At 52.1% G+C, this 21,738-nt stretch overlaps 8 protein-coding genes across 8 annotated transcripts; 2 read left to right on the top strand and 6 right to left on the bottom strand.

The window, feature by feature from the left end:
• Positions 1 to 21: 21 nt before the first annotated feature.
• On the top strand, positions 22 to 527 carry BDQ94DRAFT_73601 (uncharacterized protein). The gene has a single exon (XM_026776425.1). The coding sequence runs from the start codon at positions 151 to 153 to the stop codon at positions 490 to 492; it is 342 nt and encodes a 113-aa protein (XP_026631152.1). The 5' UTR covers positions 22 to 150; the 3' UTR covers positions 493 to 527.
• Positions 528 to 540: 13 nt separating this feature from the next.
• BDQ94DRAFT_181484 (uncharacterized protein) lies at positions 541 to 3,384 on the bottom strand (the record flags this gene model as incomplete). Its single annotated transcript, XM_026773893.1, has 7 exons — positions 541 to 588; positions 724 to 2,034; positions 2,162 to 2,279; positions 2,333 to 2,487; positions 2,596 to 2,703; positions 2,786 to 2,801; positions 3,023 to 3,384. The coding sequence occupies 7 exons, from the start codon at positions 3,382 to 3,384 to the stop codon at positions 541 to 543; spliced, it is 2,118 nt and encodes a 705-aa protein (XP_026631151.1).
• Positions 3,385 to 5,793: 2,409 nt separating this feature from the next.
• On the top strand, positions 5,794 to 7,557 carry BDQ94DRAFT_135712 (uncharacterized protein). The gene is made up of 3 exons (XM_026764737.1): positions 5,794 to 5,987; positions 6,048 to 6,283; positions 6,400 to 7,557. Exons 1-3 carry the CDS (start codon positions 5,964 to 5,966, stop codon positions 7,436 to 7,438), a joined length of 1,299 nt encoding a protein of 432 aa, XP_026631150.1. The 5' UTR covers positions 5,794 to 5,963; the 3' UTR covers positions 7,439 to 7,557.
• Positions 7,558 to 7,741: 184 nt separating this feature from the next.
• On the bottom strand, positions 7,742 to 12,293 carry BDQ94DRAFT_166338 (putative RNA helicase/RNAse III; the record flags this gene model as incomplete). Its single annotated transcript, XM_026770518.1, has 7 exons — positions 7,742 to 10,235; positions 10,292 to 11,371; positions 11,420 to 11,567; positions 11,674 to 11,926; positions 11,987 to 12,032; positions 12,103 to 12,131; positions 12,180 to 12,293. 7 exons carry the CDS (start codon positions 12,291 to 12,293, stop codon positions 7,742 to 7,744), a joined length of 4,164 nt encoding a protein of 1,387 aa, XP_026631149.1.
• A 480-nt stretch (positions 12,294 to 12,773) lies between these two features.
• On the bottom strand, positions 12,774 to 15,122 carry BDQ94DRAFT_135708 (putative transcription factor kapC). The gene is made up of 4 exons (XM_026764736.1): positions 14,655 to 15,122; positions 14,361 to 14,376; positions 13,907 to 14,184; positions 12,774 to 13,853 (listed from the first exon to the last, which is right to left on the bottom strand). Exons 1-4 carry the CDS (start codon positions 14,706 to 14,708, stop codon positions 13,350 to 13,352), a joined length of 852 nt encoding a protein of 283 aa, XP_026631148.1. The 5' UTR covers positions 14,709 to 15,122; the 3' UTR covers positions 12,774 to 13,349.
• A 558-nt stretch (positions 15,123 to 15,680) lies between these two features.
• BDQ94DRAFT_135707 (uncharacterized protein) lies at positions 15,681 to 16,199 on the bottom strand. The gene has a single exon (XM_026764735.1). The coding sequence runs from the start codon at positions 16,008 to 16,010 to the stop codon at positions 15,795 to 15,797; it is 216 nt and encodes a 71-aa protein (XP_026631147.1). The 5' UTR covers positions 16,011 to 16,199; the 3' UTR covers positions 15,681 to 15,794.
• Positions 16,200 to 16,206: 7 nt separating this feature from the next.
• Positions 16,207 to 19,102, bottom strand: BDQ94DRAFT_73531 (anoctamin family protein). Its single transcript, XM_026776424.1, has 5 exons — positions 18,932 to 19,102; positions 18,706 to 18,862; positions 18,347 to 18,635; positions 17,850 to 18,281; positions 16,207 to 17,800 (listed from the first exon to the last, which is right to left on the bottom strand). Exons 1-5 carry the CDS (start codon positions 19,014 to 19,016, stop codon positions 16,550 to 16,552), a joined length of 2,214 nt encoding a protein of 737 aa, XP_026631146.1. The 5' UTR covers positions 19,017 to 19,102; the 3' UTR covers positions 16,207 to 16,549.
• Positions 19,103 to 19,316: 214 nt separating this feature from the next.
• On the bottom strand, positions 19,317 to 20,397 carry BDQ94DRAFT_135703 (GNAT family N-acetyltransferase). The gene is made up of 2 exons (XM_026764734.1): positions 20,237 to 20,397; positions 19,317 to 20,130 (listed from the first exon to the last, which is right to left on the bottom strand). The coding sequence occupies exons 1-2, from the start codon at positions 20,274 to 20,276 to the stop codon at positions 19,646 to 19,648; spliced, it is 525 nt and encodes a 174-aa protein (XP_026631145.1). The 5' UTR covers positions 20,277 to 20,397; the 3' UTR covers positions 19,317 to 19,645.
• Between the last annotated feature and the right edge of the window lie 1,341 nt (positions 20,398 to 21,738).

Below are 21,738 nucleotides of genomic sequence, written 5' to 3'. Positions count from 1 at the left end.
ATTTTGAGCGCATGATTATCTCCACCTAGCTTACAGCAGCACACAAAAGTCACGACCGCGACATGACGAAAGAAAATGAATGATCAGCATTTTACGTGTGTTCGACCTGATTGAAGCCTTGTCTTGTGAAAATTCTACATTTCTTTGTCCATGTATACCCCATTAGTTGATTTGTCTAGGCTCATATCTTTGTGTTTTGAACTCATGGGATCTGCGTCCTTCATCTATCATGGCCTGGTTGGTTGGTCTGGTTTTATGCATCTTATGTTATCTCTAATGGTCTATGAGCACACGTACAGCCATATAGCAATTGGTTCGGTTTACTATCTATTTATATCTTGCAAGGATTTTCTGTCTTGGTTCTACTGGGTAGGGTTCGGGTTTATCCTGGTATCTTTTGAGCGACTTTCTTGCTGGATGTCGATCAGACTTCGACCTGTTCATTACTGTTGTATATCAGATCACAAACATACGTGTCATGACTTTTACTAGAATGACTACGTAGGTATTACTATAATATGTACGAGGACTTAAGAAGAATTACCCCAAACATCCAATGTAAAACTCCTTAATAGTATCACAATATATCTAGCAAAGATACTAGTACTTGACATGACATTATTCATCACGCAATTATAAAACCCCCCTCAAAAAAAAACAGCCAAAGCAGTTCCCTAGTCATAAAATGACCCCTATCTATACCACCGACATCCGCCGACTAACACCAGCACCAGCACCACCCTCTAAATCCGGCATCTCCTGCACCAAATGGCCCACCGAATGAACCAGCGGCGGCTCCGCCACAGACACAATCGTATCGACAGACCCAATCCTGTTCCTAGTATACCACCACTCTTTATCCCTCCCCTGGACACCCCCAGGACTTTCATCCCGGTCACTACCAACACTATCCTTCGTCTCCACAACCCCCAGAACCCCAGACATAGTCGACGCAGAAGAATAAGTAGAAGTAATAAGCGGCTGCGCACTCCCCCTCCTCGAGTCACCACCACCACCACCCCCATGAATCGAATACACACACCTCGGCTGTCGCGACGCACCAACAAACCCGACGAGCCTCCCCACCGCCACACCCTCAACGAGCACCTTGGTACTAACCACGAAGGGGAAGAAAGCCATCGCTGCGGCGTTGTTAACAGTATACACGGCCACGATGTTGGCTATGTTGAGGATGAGGGAGATGCAGCCTGCTATGAGGAGGGTGGAGAGGATTCGTTGTCTGTCTTGGTGGGTTGATTCATAGTGGAAGTGGTGTATAACAGGGCGGAGGTATTTGATCACACCCCAGGTATAGACAGCCAGGAGGAGTATTTCTCGCGTGCAGTACGCCGTGACGGAGATCCGCGAGAGGATTGTGACTGCGTGCGTCCAGTGGCCGTCTTTGTAGAGGGTGGCTGCGGCGGGAGCGACGATCACGTGGGGGAGTTGGAAGAGTAGGATGGTTGCTATTATGACGTAGAGGAGGATTCGTTGAATCCGGAGCTGGAAGTGGGCTTGAGGGCGTTGGTGGATTGTTATTAGTGGGAGGGAGAAGTAGAGGAGGAGGGTGTTAGTGATGCTGGCTGTTGTGGTGGTGAGGACGAAGAGGATGGCTGAGGCGATGCGGGTGGGTGTGCGGGTGTGGTGGAAGAGGAGGAGGATGCAGAAGGTGCTGGAGAGGAGGGTGGTGGTTGTTGTTGTTAGGAGGGTGGTGGTTGTTGTTGTTAGGAGGGTGGTGGTTGGGATTGCTAGAGGGCGGGGTTTTGTGGATGTGGATGTGGATGTTGTTGTGAAGAAGGAGAGGTCGAAGATGAGGTAGTAGAGCAGGAGACAGGTGAAGGTGGAGATGGAGATGAGGGATATCGCGGTGTAGCTGTCTGCGCGGGGGAGGGTGTAGTAGGATGCTATAGCTGTGGTGGTGGTGGTGTTCATGGTGGTTGTTTGGTCATTGCGTGGTTCAAGGATGAGGGGTAGGGTTCCATGGCGAGATGTGATAGGAAGTATATAAGGTATGGGGTTGACGTGAGGTCTATGCTATGGGTTTGAGTATAACAAAGACTCGACCTGAGTGTGTGTAGTTCAACAGATGAAGTTGAAAGTCCTATATCCGAACCAGATGTGGGTGGAGGAGAAAACATCTCCGGGGCTGCATAGAACTAACCCTCAACCTCAGATAAGGTTCTGATATGTTCATCATCGGATCCTTGGTTGAGAGCGGCACCTGCAAGGGTCTGGAGCCGCCGCTGCGGAGCTGCAGAGCTACAAACAAAGCAAGGATTCTCGAGGCCCACGGGAGATCGTCGTGTTGGTTTGCAGCGACCAAGTGGGGGACAGCTGAGAGCAGTCCATCCACTTGTTGATCAGTTGGTCGCAAGGTGGGATATTTAGGTCAAGAAATATAAGCCGAACTAGTAGTTGCTTGTGCATTACGGAGTGAACTGATGCTTGTTTTGTGCTGACTGTTGACGGCATACTAGTACCTTGATGCTATAGTCCCCGAGAAACCATGATTCTCCTCTATAGAGCTATTAGATGTATTGTGGGGGCAGTTCCATGAGTCTGGAGATGCGCACAGACAAATTTGAACAGAGTCACCCTCGGTTGAGCAACGGAGGAGATGTCCGGGGACTCGGATCCGGAGACGGACAGGAAAGTCATGGCCCTCGGATGACTTTGGCCGCCAGATAAGGTTTCTCTGTGGGCCTGCTGTCATTTCTTGAAGAACAACTTCAATATACTCTGCTATTGACTGTCTTCTTGGCAAGGCAATTAGGGTGACTTCTACTGCATTGTGATGGCATCTACTGGAACAGCTACAGGCCCTACTTATCATGGAACGCAGGATATTCACTTCATTGTATGTATGTATGTATATCGACATGAGTAACCCGAAATTCCTCGCATTCTCTCTCATTAAATTTCCATCGTCTTTGACCCCTCCGACCAATATGACCCAGACATCTGTCCCTCACACCAGAATCCGAGGTGATATGCCGCTAGAAATAGCGCCTAGACAGTGCACTTGACGCTGGCAGCACTCAGATCCACCGGCTGCGCAGCACTCGGGTTTCCATCCAAGTCCACATAGGTGTTCCGGGAGTTCAGGGTGGCCAGAACCGATCCGTATTTCGTGATCACGCAGTTGGTGTTCGCCTGGAAGTTGGTCAATTGCGCCGACGAGGCCTTGACGACTCCACCGGAACCGACTCCGGTACCTCCGTAGAGTGCGGAGATGCTCTGTTCGCTGCCGTCGGCGGGGATGGCGGCACTTCCCTGGGCACCAGTTTGGTCGTTGGCCAGGGCGATGGTCACGGTGGTAACGACGGGGCCCGCAGAGACAGAGGCAGCCAGAAGGGCAATGAGGACGGCACTGATCGACTTCATCTTGAGGGATGGTGGTGTTTGTTTAGAAGAAGGTAGTAGTAGATGGTTGATTGATGGTGATGGTCCGGAGACAAGTAGGAATGAAATGCTGCTGTATTGCTGGAATGGTCCTTGAAATGTCGAGGGAGAAGGCTTGCTTTATACCTTTGCCTTTCGCTCCTTGTACTGAAGGGCATGAATATCTTGTCGAGGCTGTCATGGGGTCTCTGGAACTTCGTATCTGTCTTACATCCTGCCGGGTCGTAGACACCCTGCCACGGCTTCAGGCGTTCCATGACTTTGGTTGACGTCGACTGGATTCACGATCTGTCGCATACAGCCGAGTGTAGACTAATTCAAGCCGACGTCATGAGACAGGGTTTCGATAAAAGTACTTCCCAGCGCCGCCGAGAGTCGAATAAGAGGCATCCGAATGGTGGATTACCAAATCGGGACGGATATTTATGACATCGCATGGTGGACACGTGAGGGTGAGATGCAGGTCTCAAACCTTCAGCATCGAGTCGATGCGATGGCGAGCCTGGAGATCATTGACTCTCCAATCGTAGAAACAGCGCGGCGGAGAGCTCGTGTTGTTGCGTGAATACGAGAAGCCCCATGTCAACAGGCATTGCAGGCCGCATTCGATGCTGGTGATGGTCCCTACACAGTGGCATGTTGTCTTGCGGTCAGTATAATGCTCATAATGTATGATGCTTATGATTTTCACTGGCAATGGCGGATTGAATGATTTGCCAGCCCAGGAAAGTCGAACGATTGGGAAGGCGGAGTCTAGGAATACGAGCCGGTGCCGTAAGGTGGATGCCAAATAAAGACGACGGGAAGGATGATATACTTTCCCCGATGTAACATCCCTGCGACATCGCTCAACTTCCCCGGATACCCCAGCAATTCATGCGACGGGGTTCGACGCCGATCCTAAGCATGCGTCATCTTGGATCTCCAGTTCGGATGGTTCGGAGGCATCGGTGTTACCCGGATGTTGAAAGATGAACGAACGCCAGAAGGCAAGGAACCTTGCAAGATCTGATGTTCTCTACCATATCCAAGTTCACTGCGACAACATCTGAACAATTACTTTCGCCGTGGACCCGGAACGATGAGGCTTATGGTTGTGGGAGAATCTGCGACCAGAATCTTAGGCTGGTCTGTCGGACGATTTGGGCGCGCTTACGAGCATTGAAGGCTTGGCAGGTTGGCACATAGCCAAGAAAACGACCCAGAAAGAGGAAGGCTGTGGAGATGCAATGGCAGCAGCCTTGCGGCAGCGTGCGATCCATCTGGGGCAGTGTCATATCCGGGCTTCCGGGCCAGAAGATGTATCTATGCAGAAAGCCGTATCCGACATAGCCTTCCTTGCGTGACTAGATGACTGCGGCTTCAACGGTGGGTTGATCATGACTGTGTACATTACCAGGAGTTGCTAGAAGCTACAGGGCTGCCATGACGCTTCACGAGAACTGGGTCTAGGACGTCGACGAGGAGTGGTGATGGGTCTTGAATTACGCGAGGCCTGGTCCAATACCCACCAGCTTGTCGGTAATGCACTAGTAGGTATCTGGAGTCTTCTGGCCAGAGAGTGGCGAGCTCGATGATGATATTGCAGGTAGGGAGACCGCCGAAGGCCCTTGCTTAGATGCACCGAGGGTGCACATCCACACACTATGTTGCGGAACAGAACCGGGGATATTCCCGTACCAGAGTGACTAGCTTCATGATAGTCTTGAAGGCAAAACTATAAGACTTGCAAAAAGGAACGTTCGCGGAAGTACTAGGCCGTGTGTCCGTCACGAGACCGAATACTTTTTATAGATATCCGACATCAGTCTGACTCCGAACGGGTCAATTAACGTGTCCGCAAGAAGTTTTGGCAACTCCCTACTCAAGTGTAGAGTGGAGCTGAGTTCTGAAACAAGCAATGAGACCCTGCGAGTCACGCTGGCCGCGTGACTGGATGACCGGACGAGAGCTGTTAGGTCCCTGGGCAGGTATGGAAGTTATTGCGCGCACACTTAAACTCCTAATTTGAATCCACCCCGGTTGGCCTTGGATTTATATGAATGAGGTGTCGTCCAGCATTGGATGCGGAGACTATCAGAACGGCGGAGAGATCATCGTGTTGGAGCCCGGTTCGGGGATTGAACGGGATTACCGCCAAAGTTGTGTGGTTAATAACATGTTCTGAAGAGAAAGGAACACCGTAGCGAAGGAGAACCAGCGGGGTCTAGTAATAGCGGTGAGTGGAAGCGACGGAGAGTAGAAGAAAGAGAGTGGAAGAGAGAGCGAAGATGGAGCAAGTATGAACCAGTTGGTCTGTGCGGGAGCTGCTGACGTTGACGTCGATGGAGTCCGTCAGTCGCTCTCACTTTCTGCCTGCATCCACTTACTCGCTCTTCCCTCTTCACGGCTTCCTCTCCGCCTCTCTTTTCCTTTCCTTCCCTCTCTTTCTCTTCTCTCCATTCCACCCTGGTCTCTCTTTCAGCTTCCTATTTTTCCAGCTACCATGTCCTTCTCCTAGTGCGACCTGTATTATTCGATTAGGTTACTACCAAACACACTCCCTAGGCAGATAGCCCGTCATGGTGTCCCTGTGGCCCTTCAGGGTAAGTCCCCATCACCGCCAGTCTCCAATCCACCAACTCACAATTAAACCTCATTCTCAGGCCGAGGACACCTCTCCAGCATCCTTCGAAAAAGCCCTCGCCGCACTCTCCACCAAGATCACCCGAGCCACCACCCGTCTCGACCTCCACCGTCAACATGCCCGTCGCTTCAAGGCCCTCTGGACCCTCTACACTACCTTCGCCTACCTCCTCTATTCTATCATCATTGCTCTAGTCCTCGGGTGGCAGAATTGGGGAATCACAGAGTACGGCGCGATTATCGGTGGTCCAATCCTGTACGTCCACAATTCCCCCTGATCTACTCCCTCACTGCGACCTGCCACCCCCCACTCCACCCCTATTGCGGAGCGTCACACCTGCATCACTACTCCTAACCACCATTCCCATACAGGATCTACCTCATCCGCACCATCTCCACCCGCTACTATGACTATCGCATCACCAAAACCCAAGCCTACCTCGACGATCTCCATAAGCAGCGTGAGAAAACCATCGAGGATCTAAAAACCGCCACGCGCTGGAATTCCACCCAACAGCTGCTGGAAAAGTATGGTGGGGAGTCGCCGAAGCCCGCGCGCTCGAACTCGGTCAAATCTGGCGACGCAAAGCGCAACAAGTCCGAGGGAGCGAAGCGCAAACAGCCATCCCAGCAGCAGCAGCAGCATGTCCAGCGCACGGGTATACCCCCGCCCCCGACAGCGAATATTCGACGACCAGCACCGCAACAATTCCCCTCCTCTCCTCAACCACCTTCCACCCCGCCGGTCGCATTCCAGCACCACCAACAGTCTCCGCACGTGTTCCCAGGTCAGCAACAACTACAGCAGCAGCAGCAGCAGCAGAGTGCACCAAACATGAACGTGGGCCTCGAAGAACCCGGGTTCGCTCCGAACGCATTCTCCAGCACGTCTACGCAGTATGTGGAACAGTCTCACTGGTACGACCGCCTGCTGGACGTATTGCTAGGCGAGGATGAAACCCAGCCTAAGAACCGGCTCGCCTTGATCTGCTCCACCTGTCGACTGGTGAATGGTCAGGCGCCCCCAGGTATCAAGACACTCGAAGAACTAGGCCGTTGGCGTTGCGGGAACTGTGGCGCATGGAACGGTGAGGAAAGCGAAGCGAAGAAGGTCCTGGCGGGTATCCGCAAGGAGCAGCAGCAGCAGTCGTCCAATATCTCTAGTGGCAGTGTTGATGGTACAGAGACTCGCTCGTCCGTGGGAGGAGATGTAACGGATGACGGCGTCATGGTGGCTGCTACTGGTAGCGAGGATGATCAGCTCGAGTCGCAGAGTGAGGGAGCCGAGACATCAGAGGAACAGGTAGAGCAGGTAGCAGAGAGTGAGAATGAGGAAGAGGAAGAGCCTGAGCCACAACCCAGTAAAAGGGTGACGCGGTCTCGAGCTAAGGGTGGGAAAAGGAAGGGATAACGATATGCTGATACAGGCTATTTTGCAATGTAGTTAGATTCTTCGTGTGGCATCGTTATCAATACCAGATCATGTTATCCAGACCACTATTCAGAAATAGAGGCTGTAAACGCTGGCACACTATATCAGGTGATCAAAGCTTAACCATCTGCAAGTGTTATATCCGTTAGTAAGTATGAAATTTCCAGTAGTGTCGATTCTCATATCCAAAATATGCATTTAGATCGCTTAACTACAACCAAACACCATCCCTCAACCCCCAACTCCAAAGCTCAGTTACTCACTTCAGTTCAATTCAAATAATCACAAACTACATCCCCTCCCCACCAAGATCTCCACTGCCCTTTCCGCAGCCGTAATCTCCGCCTCCTCACTAGTCAAACATCCCTCCGCCACAACAGCCACGCCGTCCACGCCCGCCATCTTCACCGTACACCGATACGTCGCTCTATCATCCTCCCCACCACCACCACCTTCATTCGGCACGCGGAGAACCTCAAACCGAATCTCCCCCTTCGCCATCTGCTGCGCGATATTCCGCGGATGCATAACATCCACCTCATCCTTAAGAATCCGTCTCAAGTACCACAAAAGGCCGAGCCGTTCAAGGAATTTCTCACATTCCGCCAGATTCCCATGCGAATCGATGAAGATAGCGCCGAGGATACTTTCAATGATATCGGAGAAGAATTTATCGGCGTTGAGCTGGGAAAGGGATTTCCAGGGGTAGGATGGGGAGTGTTTAAGGCCGTGGATGATGGATTCGCGGAGTGAGTTGTGGCGGGATAGAGCGAGGTCGCGGGCCGTTTGTAGATGGGCGCCTTGGTATCGCATGAAACGCCAGAGTTCGATGTGTTCTGTGGAGGGGCTGAGGGTTACGGTTCCGGTGGGGGTGACTTGCACGTTGGTGCGGTTTTCGGTGAGGGCGAATTCCATGCAGAAGAAGGCGAGGAGGTTTGCGTTTACTACGGCGTGTTTTATCTTGGTCATTAGGCCTTGGGGGATCTCGCGTGGGTGGGAGAGAAGGGTCGACATGATGGCCATGTCGAGGACGGCGTCGCCGAGGAATTCGAGGCGTTGGTAGGATTGGGTGGTTGTGTCGAATTGGCAGGATGGGTGGGTGAGGGATTCGACGAGGAGAGATTTGTTGGTGAAGGTGTAGCCGATGTGGGCCATTAGGTGGTCGTCGTTGAGGGTGTGGTTCGTGACGCCTTCTTTGGGCATCGGGGCTGTGGTGCGGTCGATGTGCTCGAGGTTGACTTCGGGGAGGAAGCGATGAATGCATGCGTGTGCTGCGGCGAAGCCGCCGTCGATGTAGGATGCTCCGATTAGGGCTTCGACTACGTCGGCTAGCACTTTGGTGGACATTGTTCGCTGCTTGGGGGTGAGGCTGATCTTTTCGGAGATGAGGGGGGCGCTCCATTTGCGGGGAGTGAACATCTTGTTCATGATGAAGGCGTCGAGGCCAGCGTCGAGAGCGGCTCGTGCAAGACGGGAGTTCTGGACGATCTCGTCTCGCCCTTCTGAAAGGTAGCCCTCGTGCCAGTTGGGGTGCTGGAAGAAAAGCTGGCATGAGACGGTGAATTTGAGGACCGAGTCTCCGAAGAACTCGTATCGCTGATAGTTGGTAAGTGATTGCGCACTTGGCGCGGTGATGGCTGTGATAATATGACGAATGCTGGAAAATTCTAGATCGCGTAGAATCGTTTCACATAGTCTAGTTGCAACCAATGTAGCTTCTAGTCTATCCAGTATAACCGATATGAAGCGGCCGAAGATGGTTTCGGCGTAGGGGAGTTTGTCTATGGTGCAATTTTCCGCAAGAATAAGCCGTATCTTCGAGGAGATGGCAGGTGTTTCGCTATCAGGCTGCTTAGCAGCTAATGTTTGCCGATGCAACAGGTTCCGTCGCTTGGGGACGGCGTCGCATTCAAGTTCGACTATGGGCGTGTCATCTTGTCCAGACACGACCCACCTTTTGAAAAGCATGGGCTCATTGTAGCGTGAACGGTCCCGCACAATGCCCATGACCGTAGGAAAGTCCTTGCGAGAGTAGACCTCTAGCGCAGGCTCGTCTCCTGCGTGCTTTTTGAGCCACTCTGCCAACTCAAGGTCAGTAAGGTCCGGCCCAAATAAAGTCACAAAATCTTGTTCAGGCCTCAATTGCCTAGAGCTTGCAGCCTGGAGGTATAGCGCGGTTGCCAGTCTCATATTTTCAATGCTTTCAGCGGCAATTTCTTTCATTCGCTTTGGTTTGTCGAAATCCAACGTATATATTGTCTCGCTATCCCAGAATAAGGTCATTGGTTCAACCGGAGGCAGGCTCGTTGGACTGGTCAACCTGATACACATGTGTGAGTCCCCGTTGTGCTTAATGGCAATTCGCGTTTGGTGGACATCAGGGGATGACCAGGAACAAGCCCAGTCGACCCAAGGATCGTACTGCTCTGATACTTCCACAAGGGCCGGTAGATTGGTAAGATCGGTCTCTTTGAGCTCTAAATTCCTCTTAAACGGAAGTAGATGATCGCTCAGAAGACCAAACTCGTAGAGACGCTTATAGGCTTGAAAGGCTGCTTCTTTCCGGGCTGCTCGCTCGGTCTGCCACCATCGCTGGCCCTGAATACGACGGACTCCGGGATGGACGCAGGACGGTAGCATGACAGTGCCTCTCAATAGGTCCGCATCGTCCTTCTCGTATGAGAACTCGGGCTCATTACTCGCATACGGTTGACGCGGCAGGACTGCGCAAAAATGGTTGAGATGTGCAACGGCAGTGTCAGCCGTCAAGACAGCACTGAAGAGATATATCAGCATCAATTTACGTTTAGCAGTTGCTGTGCGGTGCCATACCCGGTAGATTGCACCTCAAGCCTTTCCACCACTTCTTCGTTGATGGCCTCCAGGGCCCACGCCTCGCGCAGTCGCCTTTCGTCATCCTCGTACGCTTCTATCATTGCCTGTTCCAGGTCCTCCCACTTGCTCAGTGCAGAAGATTCATCATCTGTAGCAAACATTATAGCGTAGGTTGATTGCCTGTGCCGCGCGCGCCCTCGTCTCTGCACGAACGATTTCAAGTTCGGCGGCTTATCAAAGCACACCACCACACTGCAAGCGCTAATGTCAATGCCTTCCTCCAGCACATCCGTCGCAACAATCAGGTTTTTCTGACCGGTCCGGAATTCGCTCAGTGTATCACGCTGCATACGGGCGTCTAGGAGCTCACCCAGAACGTCTTTGCTACCACCGCCGGACCAGCCGACGAAGGAAGCGCATCGAAAACGATGTTTCGTCACAGGATGAATGGACAGTAGCTTTTCCATGACGCTCACCGTAGCCCTCTGCTTAGCAAATATAAGGCCAGAGAAGTTGGGCTCCCGCTTTGTATCCAAGAATTCCAGCAGGGAGCGGAACTTCGGCGAAATAGGTATTCTATCTGGGTCTGAGGTGGTGAGATCAATATTCGGGGTGGGTAGTTTCGAGACGATATCTAATAGATATGCCTTCTCCTCGACGGTCCAGCCCATGGTATCCGCCGAATTACCGGCTCTCGCTTTGAGCTGCTCAACGGAAGCGTGTATAAAGTAGTCGGCAGCCCATTCACCGAGCTCTTCGAAGATGTGCAGGCTTCTAGTCGCAAATCTTTTTAGCTGATCATTGCAATAAGTCTTCCCAGACTCGAGGACTTTTTGCAAGGCTCTTCCGTCCAGGGGGCTCTTTCTCAATTTTTTGATGTACGGATCATCCTCGAGTCTCAGAGACGTCCAGGCGCTCACAAGAGCTTTCAAAGTCTTGCTTCCGGCCTGCAGATCGTCGAGCAGGACCGGAGTAAATAATATCTGCTGCAAATGTGGTCGATGAGTATGTGTCATAAGCTCTGATCGATGTGTCCGTGGTGTCTTGCACACCGCATCAAGATTGGACTCAATCTTCCTGATCTGGTCAGCCCAGAACACCGGCAGCCGATGATACTACACTCACAGTAGCTCCTGTCGATTCGATCTCACCACCGGACTAGCCGTGAGGCCCAGAATCTTAGGCACAGCTTCTGCACCATGCCTTTCCAGAGCAGGGTGATAGAAGTCCTGCATGATCTTATTCGCAGGGTGGCGTCGCATGCAATGATGGGCTGCCAATAAAACACACCACATAAGCAATTATCATCTCACAGACACATGTATACCCACACAACCCCTACACCATAATCTCCGGATTTAGACATCGCGTTACTATACCTTCATCGAAAATCATCAGACCCAGCTGGGTGATCTTGACGAACCCATGGCTCATCGCATCGGCAAGAACCGCATGCGTGGACACCACCACCTGCATCTCCTTCAGGATAGCATCCCAGACCGGCTGCTCTGTCCAGAGCTCGACCTTGTCTAGACTCGTGAGTGTCCGAGCCCTGACGGCGGGAATATTGTCGGAGATGAACTTGAATTGTTGCAGACATAGAGCGACAGTGGGCGTTAAGAACCAGATCAACTGAGGCAAATGCATAAGCTAGTGACTTATACACCGACATAGTTTCATTGCCCTTCTCACCTTGTGCGGATTACTCTCCAGTTCCTTTATGATTCGCAGCAGAGCTCTGCAGTGAAACCGTCAACTCAATTAAAGTTCCACTGTGGAGAAGCATCAACAGCAAATAACACACATACATGTGAGTTTTCCCACTGCCAGTTCCCATCTGCAGAGAAATTAGCTTGAACCTTCATAAATAGTAAGATTTCATTACCGTGACAATAATATTTTCCTTCAAACTCGCCTCAAACATCTCCACCTGGTAGCTGCGCGGGCGGTATGCGGGCGCATCTTCGCCGGCGGGAAGTACAGTCGCAGCAACTGTCATCTTGCTGTCATTGGGGTATCACTGGACGAACAAAACTGAGCAAGGACAATGAATAGAGACAGTTGCTGGAGAAAGAAACCCAGCAGGAGGGTAAAGAGAGAACGAGGAGAAAGAGGCGCTGGGAATATCAAAACAACTAACTTTATCTTCAACTAACATTCGGTCCCAGGAGGCGCCAAAGTGGAGGGGAGAGACTAGGAGTGGGGTAAACAAACTGGACAAACTTGGTTGGTTTGGCTGGACTGGAACTGGCTGGCCTGGCGGGGTTTGTTTATGCAGCTAGCACTATCAATAGAATCATTCGCTAATCACAGTGGTCTTCAGCCTTGGGTTTTGAGATAACGCTCCCCTTGTGGATTGGTTCTTAGCTTTACTTGGGAAGCTGAAGCTTGGTTGGATACTGGTTCTTGTTTGGTTTGTTTTGTGTACATGGGATGCTGGAACTGATATGACTGTGACTGGACATTTTACTTGAAATATAGCAGTACTACTATTGCATCCTCAATGTTCAGAATATGAGGATAATTCGGTTATGTCTTTGACTGTCACATAAGGACGATAAAGAGAGCAGCATGTGCATAGGAGCAGACACAGATGGATTACTATAAGCAAGTCGAGCAGTCTGTTTCCTGGACCCCTTGTCCTCGTCGGAGGCACAGGAAGGCCCTCTCTAACAAACATCATATGCAAGTGTTGAACGAGGAAATACCAGAAGCCTCCTCCGCCCACTGCCAATGCATCGAGCAACCGGCAGACGGGAAAAGAATCACCAGGAGCATTAACAACAATGGTTACACCTCTTCTTTCCCGGGAGACTCCTGTGGCTGACGCTGTGGATGGACATCAAATATGAAAAGCACAAAACACCGCTCCTTCCGAGGCCAGAATGGATACCTAGTTACATCACGCCATACACCAGAAGATACGACAACGGTAGGAATATCGAAACAGAAAAGCAAGGAGCTGATGATATATCTCGGGCGTTCGCAATCAACAGAATACAGGAATGGCGACAACAATCAAGGGTAATATCGAGTTCGGATACATCTGAATCACTCATGATACAACGGGCAACCCGTGACCAGGCTCCGTTTTCGTTGCTTCAGACCCATCGGGCTGCCCGTCGTCGTTGCGCGGGCGACGAGCCTGGAAGTTGTTTCCCAGGAAGTTCGCTTCTTCATTAGGGTGCTTGCGCATTCCCAGGCCAGCGACCGCAATACGATTCAGCGAGTTCATGTCTTCGTTCGTGGCAGCACCGGGGTTGGGGACCTGCATTTGCTGCGGAGCACCACCAGGACCTGGCGCGGGACCGGTGGCCGCCGGAGCCCCCGGCGGGGGAACAGAGATGTCATTCCGTGGCTGGTTCAGGTCAATGTTGCCAGGAAGCTCGGGAACCTCGCCCTGGGAGTCCAGCAAGCGCGATTGCAGGTTGATGATATATTCACGGAGCTGGTAGTTCTCGGCTTGCAGCTGCTTCATAGTCTCGTTCGTATTATCAAACTCCTTCACTTGCTCCTCCAGCTTGCGAATATAGCTCTCCTTGCGTTGACGGAAAGCTCTCTGGATTTGGTCAGTTCAAGCTCTTGATCCTCAGGCATGAGAGTTCACTATACCTGTGCGGCGCGGTTCTGGGCAGCGCGCTTGGAAGTCGACAGCGGTCGCTTGCCATAAGTCTTTGGGGATTCCTGGCCCGTAGGCTCTGGCTGGGGAGGAGTTTGGGGAGGACCACTGAGCATGGCAGCGCCGGAGATGGCAGGGTCGATGTTGTTCTGGTCTCGAGGACTAGTGGTGTTGGGTTGCATATGCGGAGGCTGCGCGGTCGGACCTTGCGGACGTGCCTGCTGTGGGTGCGACAGATGTTGATGAGCAGCTAGGAGCTGGTCATGCAGCACTGGAGATCAGAGACGCGAGTTAGCATTTGGTGTAAACACATACGAGGCCAGGGAAGTGGAGTGAGGCAGTAAGCAACCCGCAAACGCGATGACGCGATGACTGCTGGGGCATTTTTCCTCCTGCTTATCTCTTTTTCTCCCCTTTTCTTCGCGATGAGAGGCTGTTCTCACTTACCCTGATCCGCATGGTCCTAGTGAGAAACTCCACAGTTAGCATCTATATACTTGGTGATTCATCTACACCGGATTGACGCGACCGGTGAGCATGTCAAGGCCCCCGTGTCGCGAAAACATGGGTGTGATCCGGCATCGCTCATCCGACAGACAGGGCGACAGCAGTCGCGAACACGACCAGAAAGCTCAAGCTCCCGGCTCGGGTCATGAGCTGCGCGAATCTGGGGAAACGGGGAAAGACAGGATGGGACAGACGCGATCTGATGACAAACCGCGACAAGCATAGGCTGCTTACCTGAGCAGACGTTTGCATACTTGGATGCGGCGCTGGGGCTAGTGTGGGCTGCATCGAGGCAACAGGTCAAAAGACAACGGAGACGCGCCGGAAAAAAGACACGACAGGACCAATTCACGAAGGGCAGAAGGGCGGACGACGAGCTCGGCCAGTCTATTCGCACGTTTTCTTTGGGGGTTTCGAGGGGGGAGGCGAGGATGTAGAGAAACGATGTAGGATAAACGGGGGAAGGACGATGAGGTAAGCAGAAACGAGAGCGCGAGCACCAGTTCGGAGATAGCTCGTTTTCGCTAGGCAGGGGAGATTTGGGAAAGGCTGCTCACGCGGAGGCCTTAACTGACTAACTAAGCTGGATTGCAGTTTGACTGCTGACTATTATTGGCGATAACCGGGGGGGAAAGTGGGTGTGGGCAGATTAGTTATGAGAGGGCAGTGATCTCGTAAGCAGCGACTTGTGACGGGAAGTGCTGGGAAGACAGACCGAGAGTGGGAGGGGGGCGAGAGGGAAAGGGAAGATTAGTTAAAGGATCAGTCAGAAAAAGTGACGTGTGGGAAAATGGAGGAGGGCGAGTGGCTGGCGCCGAGGGAAAAAGGGCCCTTCCCCCGGTGAACTTCACTGGTACTACGGTAGTAGTAAGTTACTAGGCTGCCTTACCTTCCTCAGGTGTCCAGACCTGCATTGAAGGAGACTCAAAAGTTCTTTGTTTCCCGGTTACTTACTTCTTATTGATGTACATATCTCTGTATCTAATCCCATCCATTCGTTCATTACTCCCTCCTATTTTAACTCTGAGCATTACACGAAATCCCCTCCTTCTTCCCCCTCAACAATCCGAATTTCTTTGTTTCGTTTCTACTGTGTTCTGCCTGACCCACGGCTGATGACTGATCCGGCATGCGCTGACTCATCGTTTTCCCCAACAGTTGGTTTGCCGGCAATTCACGGGTATTCCCACTATCTACACTACGCTTCCCGACGAGATGTAGATAAATATGATTCACATGAGTAATAACACCTTCCCTACATATTGAGTAAGAATGATTGACGAATCCCCCACCGGAGCTACACATGCGTACAACTCCGAGACGTAAATGATCTTCGACCACTTACTACTTCCCTCCGCCGGCATCCGGGCGGTGTTACTTGGGAATGTCGGATGAATCGGGGTCAGAATGCCGATGCCTGACTGCAGTGGGGGGGGTTGTCCTCTGACTCAGCCGAGCATTGGCTGGAACGTAGGGAGTAATATCATTGGGTGAGCCATGGCCGAGTCCAGGCTCGAGTCCCGTACTATCCATCACCATGTTGTGAACAGCAGCGACCATTTTCTGCCCATACCACCAAAAGGCGGTCATATTTTATACAGATTCCACCTTGAGTGTTTGGGGAGCTGTACGTTCTAAAAGCCGACTAAATCCGAGGCTTTTTCATCGAGGTCGACTAGGTTCTGCCGCTTTTGGCGGTGGTGAGGGCGGTCAGTGTTGGGTTTCTGCCGCGACTGGTATCTATTTCTGTCGGACAATGTAGACTTGATTTGTGAAGGCTTCGCTTCTAGGAGTTTAGGTATGGTTACTAGGTTTTGGTATTCATCTCGTTGGCTTACTGGGATCATATTTAGTACAACTTTCTCCGGCGAGTCCCGCGTATGTATGCAAGTATGTACTTGAACTGACATTCAGACAGTCTGTTACTAGTAAGTACATCAAACCGCAACATACTAGCAATAGAATAATGATTAAGTACATCGATCAACTTCATGACACATATAGACAATAGAGAAGTTCCAGCTCCCACTCATAACCCATGTATATACTACGCTCGTGTCATCGACCAGTCATCAGTATGACAAATTCTCCTCTCCTCTCTCGTCATCAGTCACGCATGCCAGCCCACATCATTGCTCTTTCTTCGCCTGGGGTTCAGTCGCCAGCGTCTTGATGATGGTCGCTCCAACATGCGCCGACTCCTTCCACCCCTTCTGTCGCATCCAGAATCGTTCCGCCGGATCAGTGTCATGAGTCGACCACTCGCGAGCATCCTCTTCCAAGGACTTGCGCGTGATATCAGGGACTTTCATCGAATGATCCTGCTCGTTGCCATCCCCCTCGTCATCACTGCTGCGTGCCGCGATCGTCGACTCCAAGTACCGCTTGCGCATGAGGTACCGCTCCGTCCGCTCCTTCTTGGCGTTCGGGGGCTCCAGCTTGGCCATGGCTGCGCGGATAGCATACCGCACCATGAGGTAGATGTGTTCGGAGAAGAATATCGTCAGCAGTAGTGCCCATCCGCGGATGGCAGTCGGCTCGCCGTTCGGGCCTTCATGGCCGTTGCTGAACATATAGAGGAGAGCAGAGCTGGTGATGCTGCCAACCCAAGACAGGAACCCGAGGCTTTCCAGCCAGGGTCCAATGGTATCGGCCCGCTGCGGCCAGGGTCTCTTGCACTCCATGCAGATCTTGAAGAAATCGGACCGGAGCTCCACCCAGTTGTTGACCAGGAATGAGACGGGGACTAGGGGCCAGACAGGAGAGAATAGAGCCAGATATCCAAACTGGATACACATCTCTCGCAAGTCTTCGGTCACGTCATAGTCCTCCATGTCGGCTTCGTTGCGCACCCGGGTAAGGAACTTGGTCTCGTCGGGGTGGTCGTCGAAAAGGGCCTCTTTCTTGGCCTCGGAGCCGTCCTCGGTCTCGATCTTTCCCTGCTTTCTGCGGTTGTATTCCTTATATTCGCGGGAAAGGCGCTGCTTGAGCATGGGTACAATGGTCTCCATGGCAAAGTTGACAGCTTGGGCCGTGACAGTGAAGTAGATCACCTGCTTGCGCAGACGGTCCGGGTCAATGCTGAATTCTGTTCGTCGCGAGTTGGCGTCCTCCTTCGATACGAACGGCCGGACAGTCAGATGGAAAACATCAAGGTACGGCACGATACGGCTCGCGAAAGGCACGTAGACAAAGGCCGTGAGGAAGATTGGCAGATACGAGGTGATAAAGTTGATGATAAAGATCTTCTGTGTCAATGCCACATCGTATGCAGGCTGAGTCTCGTAGTTCTCGTAATCATTGAGCTTCGTAGCGATAGACACCAAAACCGAGCTCATTGTTGGGATTAGTGCTGAGAGCAGGATGGTCGGGATAAAAACCTGCTCCTGTTAGCAGAGCCTCTTCGAAATTCACGCGATTTAGACTTACCAAGTAGGTCTTCAGCGGGCCATTGTATATCTCTGAGATGAAGATCTCAATGGCAAAGCACGTGGCGATGATGACACCCAATGCAACCGCAGAAAGCAAGGCGAACGGGACAATCAGCAGTTGTCTATACATCCGCCTGGTCGCGGGGAACACCCCCCTGACCTCACCAGTGCTTTCATCCTGAACCTCCCTTTCGGGCTGAAATTCGCGTCTCTTGGGTCGCACAGCCGAGACGCCCTTGGTTTGCCAGCGACAGCTCAAATCCTCCTCTTGGCGCTTCCAGTACTCGATGAAAATGATACACCACAGACTGTTCACGACCGCATATATGATGGAAAAGGAACCGAGCAGCAGCCAGCAGGAGAAACCGAATACGGCGGGGAAGATGAGGAACCGAAAGTAAGACTGTAGGAATGCGAAGTAAAAGCCAACCTGTACGTAGAGGCACCCATTAGCGGCAGATCAAGTAATGCCTGCAAGGACGGTCTTATCCTTACATTCTCTCCGAACGTGTTCCGTATCTGATCCAAATCATCAGCCGACAGAAACGTCTTCTGGCTCCAGTCCTTTATGCACTGCTTATTCATGGCCTCATCATGCAGCGGAAAGATCGCATCGACACATTTCCATTCGCCATGTTTCGGAGTGATACCAGCGCCACCTGCCTCTTTAGGGACCGTGATCATATGGTAGATAACGCGCAAACGCTCCGATTCCGACTGGGCCTCCGCCGAGGACTCTGATTCGGGTTCGTTATTGCGGACGCCATAGAGCCAATCGCGAATGCTAGGAGAAATAACATCGACGGATCAGTAAGAGATAATAAGACCCGACCGTACAAACAGCAAGCGCTCACCGTGATTGATAGATGGCGCGCTTCAGGCTCTTCTTCCGTGACGCTCGGACGAATATCAACAGCGACGATTCGTCCCCTTGCCTCACTTCGGTCTGCAGTCCAACCTCGAAGAGCTTCCGCAGCAGTCGATCGAGTTGCTCAGTCGCATGGGCGGCGTCTAAGTACAATGGTGGTTAGGTCGGAGCGACACCGGGAATTGCTGGCCTGGGGCACACCGCCATCTTACCAGTCTCACCACCAAAGTTGTAGCGAATCACGTAGTCCACATAGTGATTGCTATGCACAGGGTCCCGAGGGATAGTGGAAGCCATTGAAAGGGAAGGGAAGAAGTGTGGAGCGGAATCAGGGAATCATCAGTACGAACAGGGAGCACGTCGACAAGCATCGAGAGTATCCCAGGGGAGCGGGATCTACTAGGAGTAATTAATAGTAATCTAGTGATTAGGAGGAGCTACCGTTTTTTCCCAGGGGATCTACGCCGCGATGACGACGTCACCACCGATCAGATCTGGCGCTTAGGGCTAGCCCTCATCGTGGCTGGTGCCGATCGTCGCCTCCATCGTCACCATGCATTCATTCAGTTGATCAAGACTCTTTCTCCGCCTCGGTGGGCCGTAGTCGTTATCAAATTCCTTTTAAGGGGTTGATGATGATGATGATGATGATAGCTTATGCACCAAAGTCCTTTTCCAGACTGGTTATGTTGGTTTTCCTTCACCGCCTTCTGTTGCAATGTATTCCGGGCGGTGAGAATCATCCCTGCTGCTGATCTGCCAACACCCCTCCATATAAAGTAGACCAAGAGGTCAATCATTTTCATGTGATGCTCGAAAGCCACAGCCAAGACATTATATTCTAGAATCATGCAGTCTATTTGCGATCGGGTGAACGCGGATAATCCCTTCACTTCCTCACTCATGGTCAAGCAGACTCAAATCACTCACAATCCCTCCGCCAACTTGTTCAAAGCCGGGCCCTCCATCATCATCTTCGTCCACTCATCCATGGCTTTAGCCCCAACCTGTTCATAGAACTTGATGCTAGGCTCATTCCACTTCAGGACACTCCACTCAAGACGTCTGCCCTTGATCTCCAATACCTTGGCGGCAAGATACTTGAGCAACTTGAAGCCGTAGCCATTGCCTCGGGCACTAGGCTGAACATAAAGATCCTCGAGATAGATTCCCGGAGCTGCGCGCCACGTAGAGTAGTTGTAGAAGAAGAGCGCCATGCCGACAGGTTTGGGTGTGGGGTTCTCGGCCGTCGCAGGAGGGGTAATGAGCGCGGTGTACACGGAGCCACGCTTGGGCGGGCTGTCGGGGAAAGACAACGTTTCAAGGAGAGACTCGTGAGTGGCCTCTACTTCGTGCAGGGCTTTTTCATAATCAGCGAGCTCGCAGATGAACTGGTGGATGATCGGGACATCTGCAATGGTAGCCAAGACATGGTTAGTTAAGAGTGGAGGTATTGCCAATGGGCGTACAGGGCCAACGCAGGTAATGCTATAGCGGCATCAGAAAGAAACACTTGCCCTCAGGAGTCGCAAGACGAATAGTAGGCTGGTCAGACATTGTGCCGGTTATATGTGCAATAGGTACAGAGAAACCAAAGATTGAGAAAGACAAAAGAGAGAAGCCGGGGATGAATATAAATGTGAAGACCCCGGAGGACCCGCCTGTCGTTCCCCACCGAGCGGTCGGGACCGCGACTGTCCTACTCGAACGGGACTTTTGACGGCTCTGCGCCCTTCGGTTGACATCGAGTCCACTGGAAGGTCACAGAAACAGAAGAATAATAATGGGAAATAAGATTCTTGTGGCAAGGCAAGATGAGCTTCGACAAGGTATAATAATCTGTGAATCAAGAATGCTATGTACCAGGTATAATTACAACTATGTGCTTGCCTCCAAGAACCATGGTTTCCGGCAAAGGCCTGGAAGTCTAGCGTGAGGTGATGGCCGCCATCCACTTTTGCTCATCCGTCCTGTTCAAGTCAGCATACACAAGCCTCCAGAAGGGAAGGAATGAATAAACACTGCGATACTCACCGGTCGAAATGTAACAGCATCCCCAGCACAGGCACCAGCTGCTTCTGGTAGTTCTTGTCCTTTTGCTCCAGGAACTGGAGGAGAACATTCTTCAAGTAGATGTAATCGATGGATGATGTACTAGGTCCGGTTGGCGTCTCACTTCTGCGAGTTGACGGGCTGCGATCTTTGGAGACCGGGGAGGCCAGCGCTTTCCGTGACCCGGAGTCGATGGATGAACGGGATGACTGCGGATTGGTACCGAAGCGACTCTCGTCTGGTAGCATCTTGTTGGACTTGCGAACCTTTTCTAAGCGCGCGTTGGTCTCCTCCACGGACCGACGCAGCTCGGCCTTCTCCTTTTCCAAATCACGGACTTGTTTCTCACTTTCATCCAATGCATCCCGCAACCGTGCCATAGCCTGTCGTAGATCACTGAGCTCTTGGGTAGTCTTCTCCGACTCGGCCTCGAGTTGATCCCGTCTGCGTTTCCAGTCCTTCTGGGTATGCTCCAGCTCCTCCTTATCCTCCTCCACAGTACGCAAGGCCCGCTCTGCTTCGCGAAGCTTGCCCTTCAAGTCTTCCAACTCACGCGCCCGCCGGCGGCTCTGGGCACTTGCCTCATCCTCAGCCCTGTCGCGTTCTTCGATGGCAGCCTCCATACGCTCCTTGAAATCCCGTACTTTAGCCTCTGCGCGGCCGTCAATATCATTGAGAAGACGTCGCATGGTCTCCCCCTCCCGAGTCCGCTCGCTCAGCAGGCGATGAGCATCCGCTAATTCTTCTTCCAAGCTTTCACAACGCTCCCGGGCCTCCTTCATCTGCATACCCAACTCCCCAGCCTGGTCGCGCATACTATTCATCAAACTTTGTGCGCTGGCATGCTGTGCGGTTTTCAGCTGAATCTCCTCTCGCAGGCCGCCAAGATCCTTGTTCAACTGAGCAGCTTGGCTCTCAGCTTCACGGAGCCGGGCGCGAGCTGCCTTCAGCTCATCTTGAGCCTTGG

Source organism: Aspergillus welwitschiae (genome assembly GCF_003344945.1).
Source record: "Aspergillus welwitschiae strain CBS 139.54b unplaced genomic scaffold BDQ94scaffold_3, whole genome shotgun sequence".
In the NCBI taxonomy this organism is placed as follows: domain Eukaryota; kingdom Fungi; phylum Ascomycota; class Eurotiomycetes; order Eurotiales; family Aspergillaceae; genus Aspergillus; species Aspergillus welwitschiae.
Note: the sequence above shows the minus strand (reverse complement) of the source record. Positions and strands in the feature narration are given on the sequence as shown.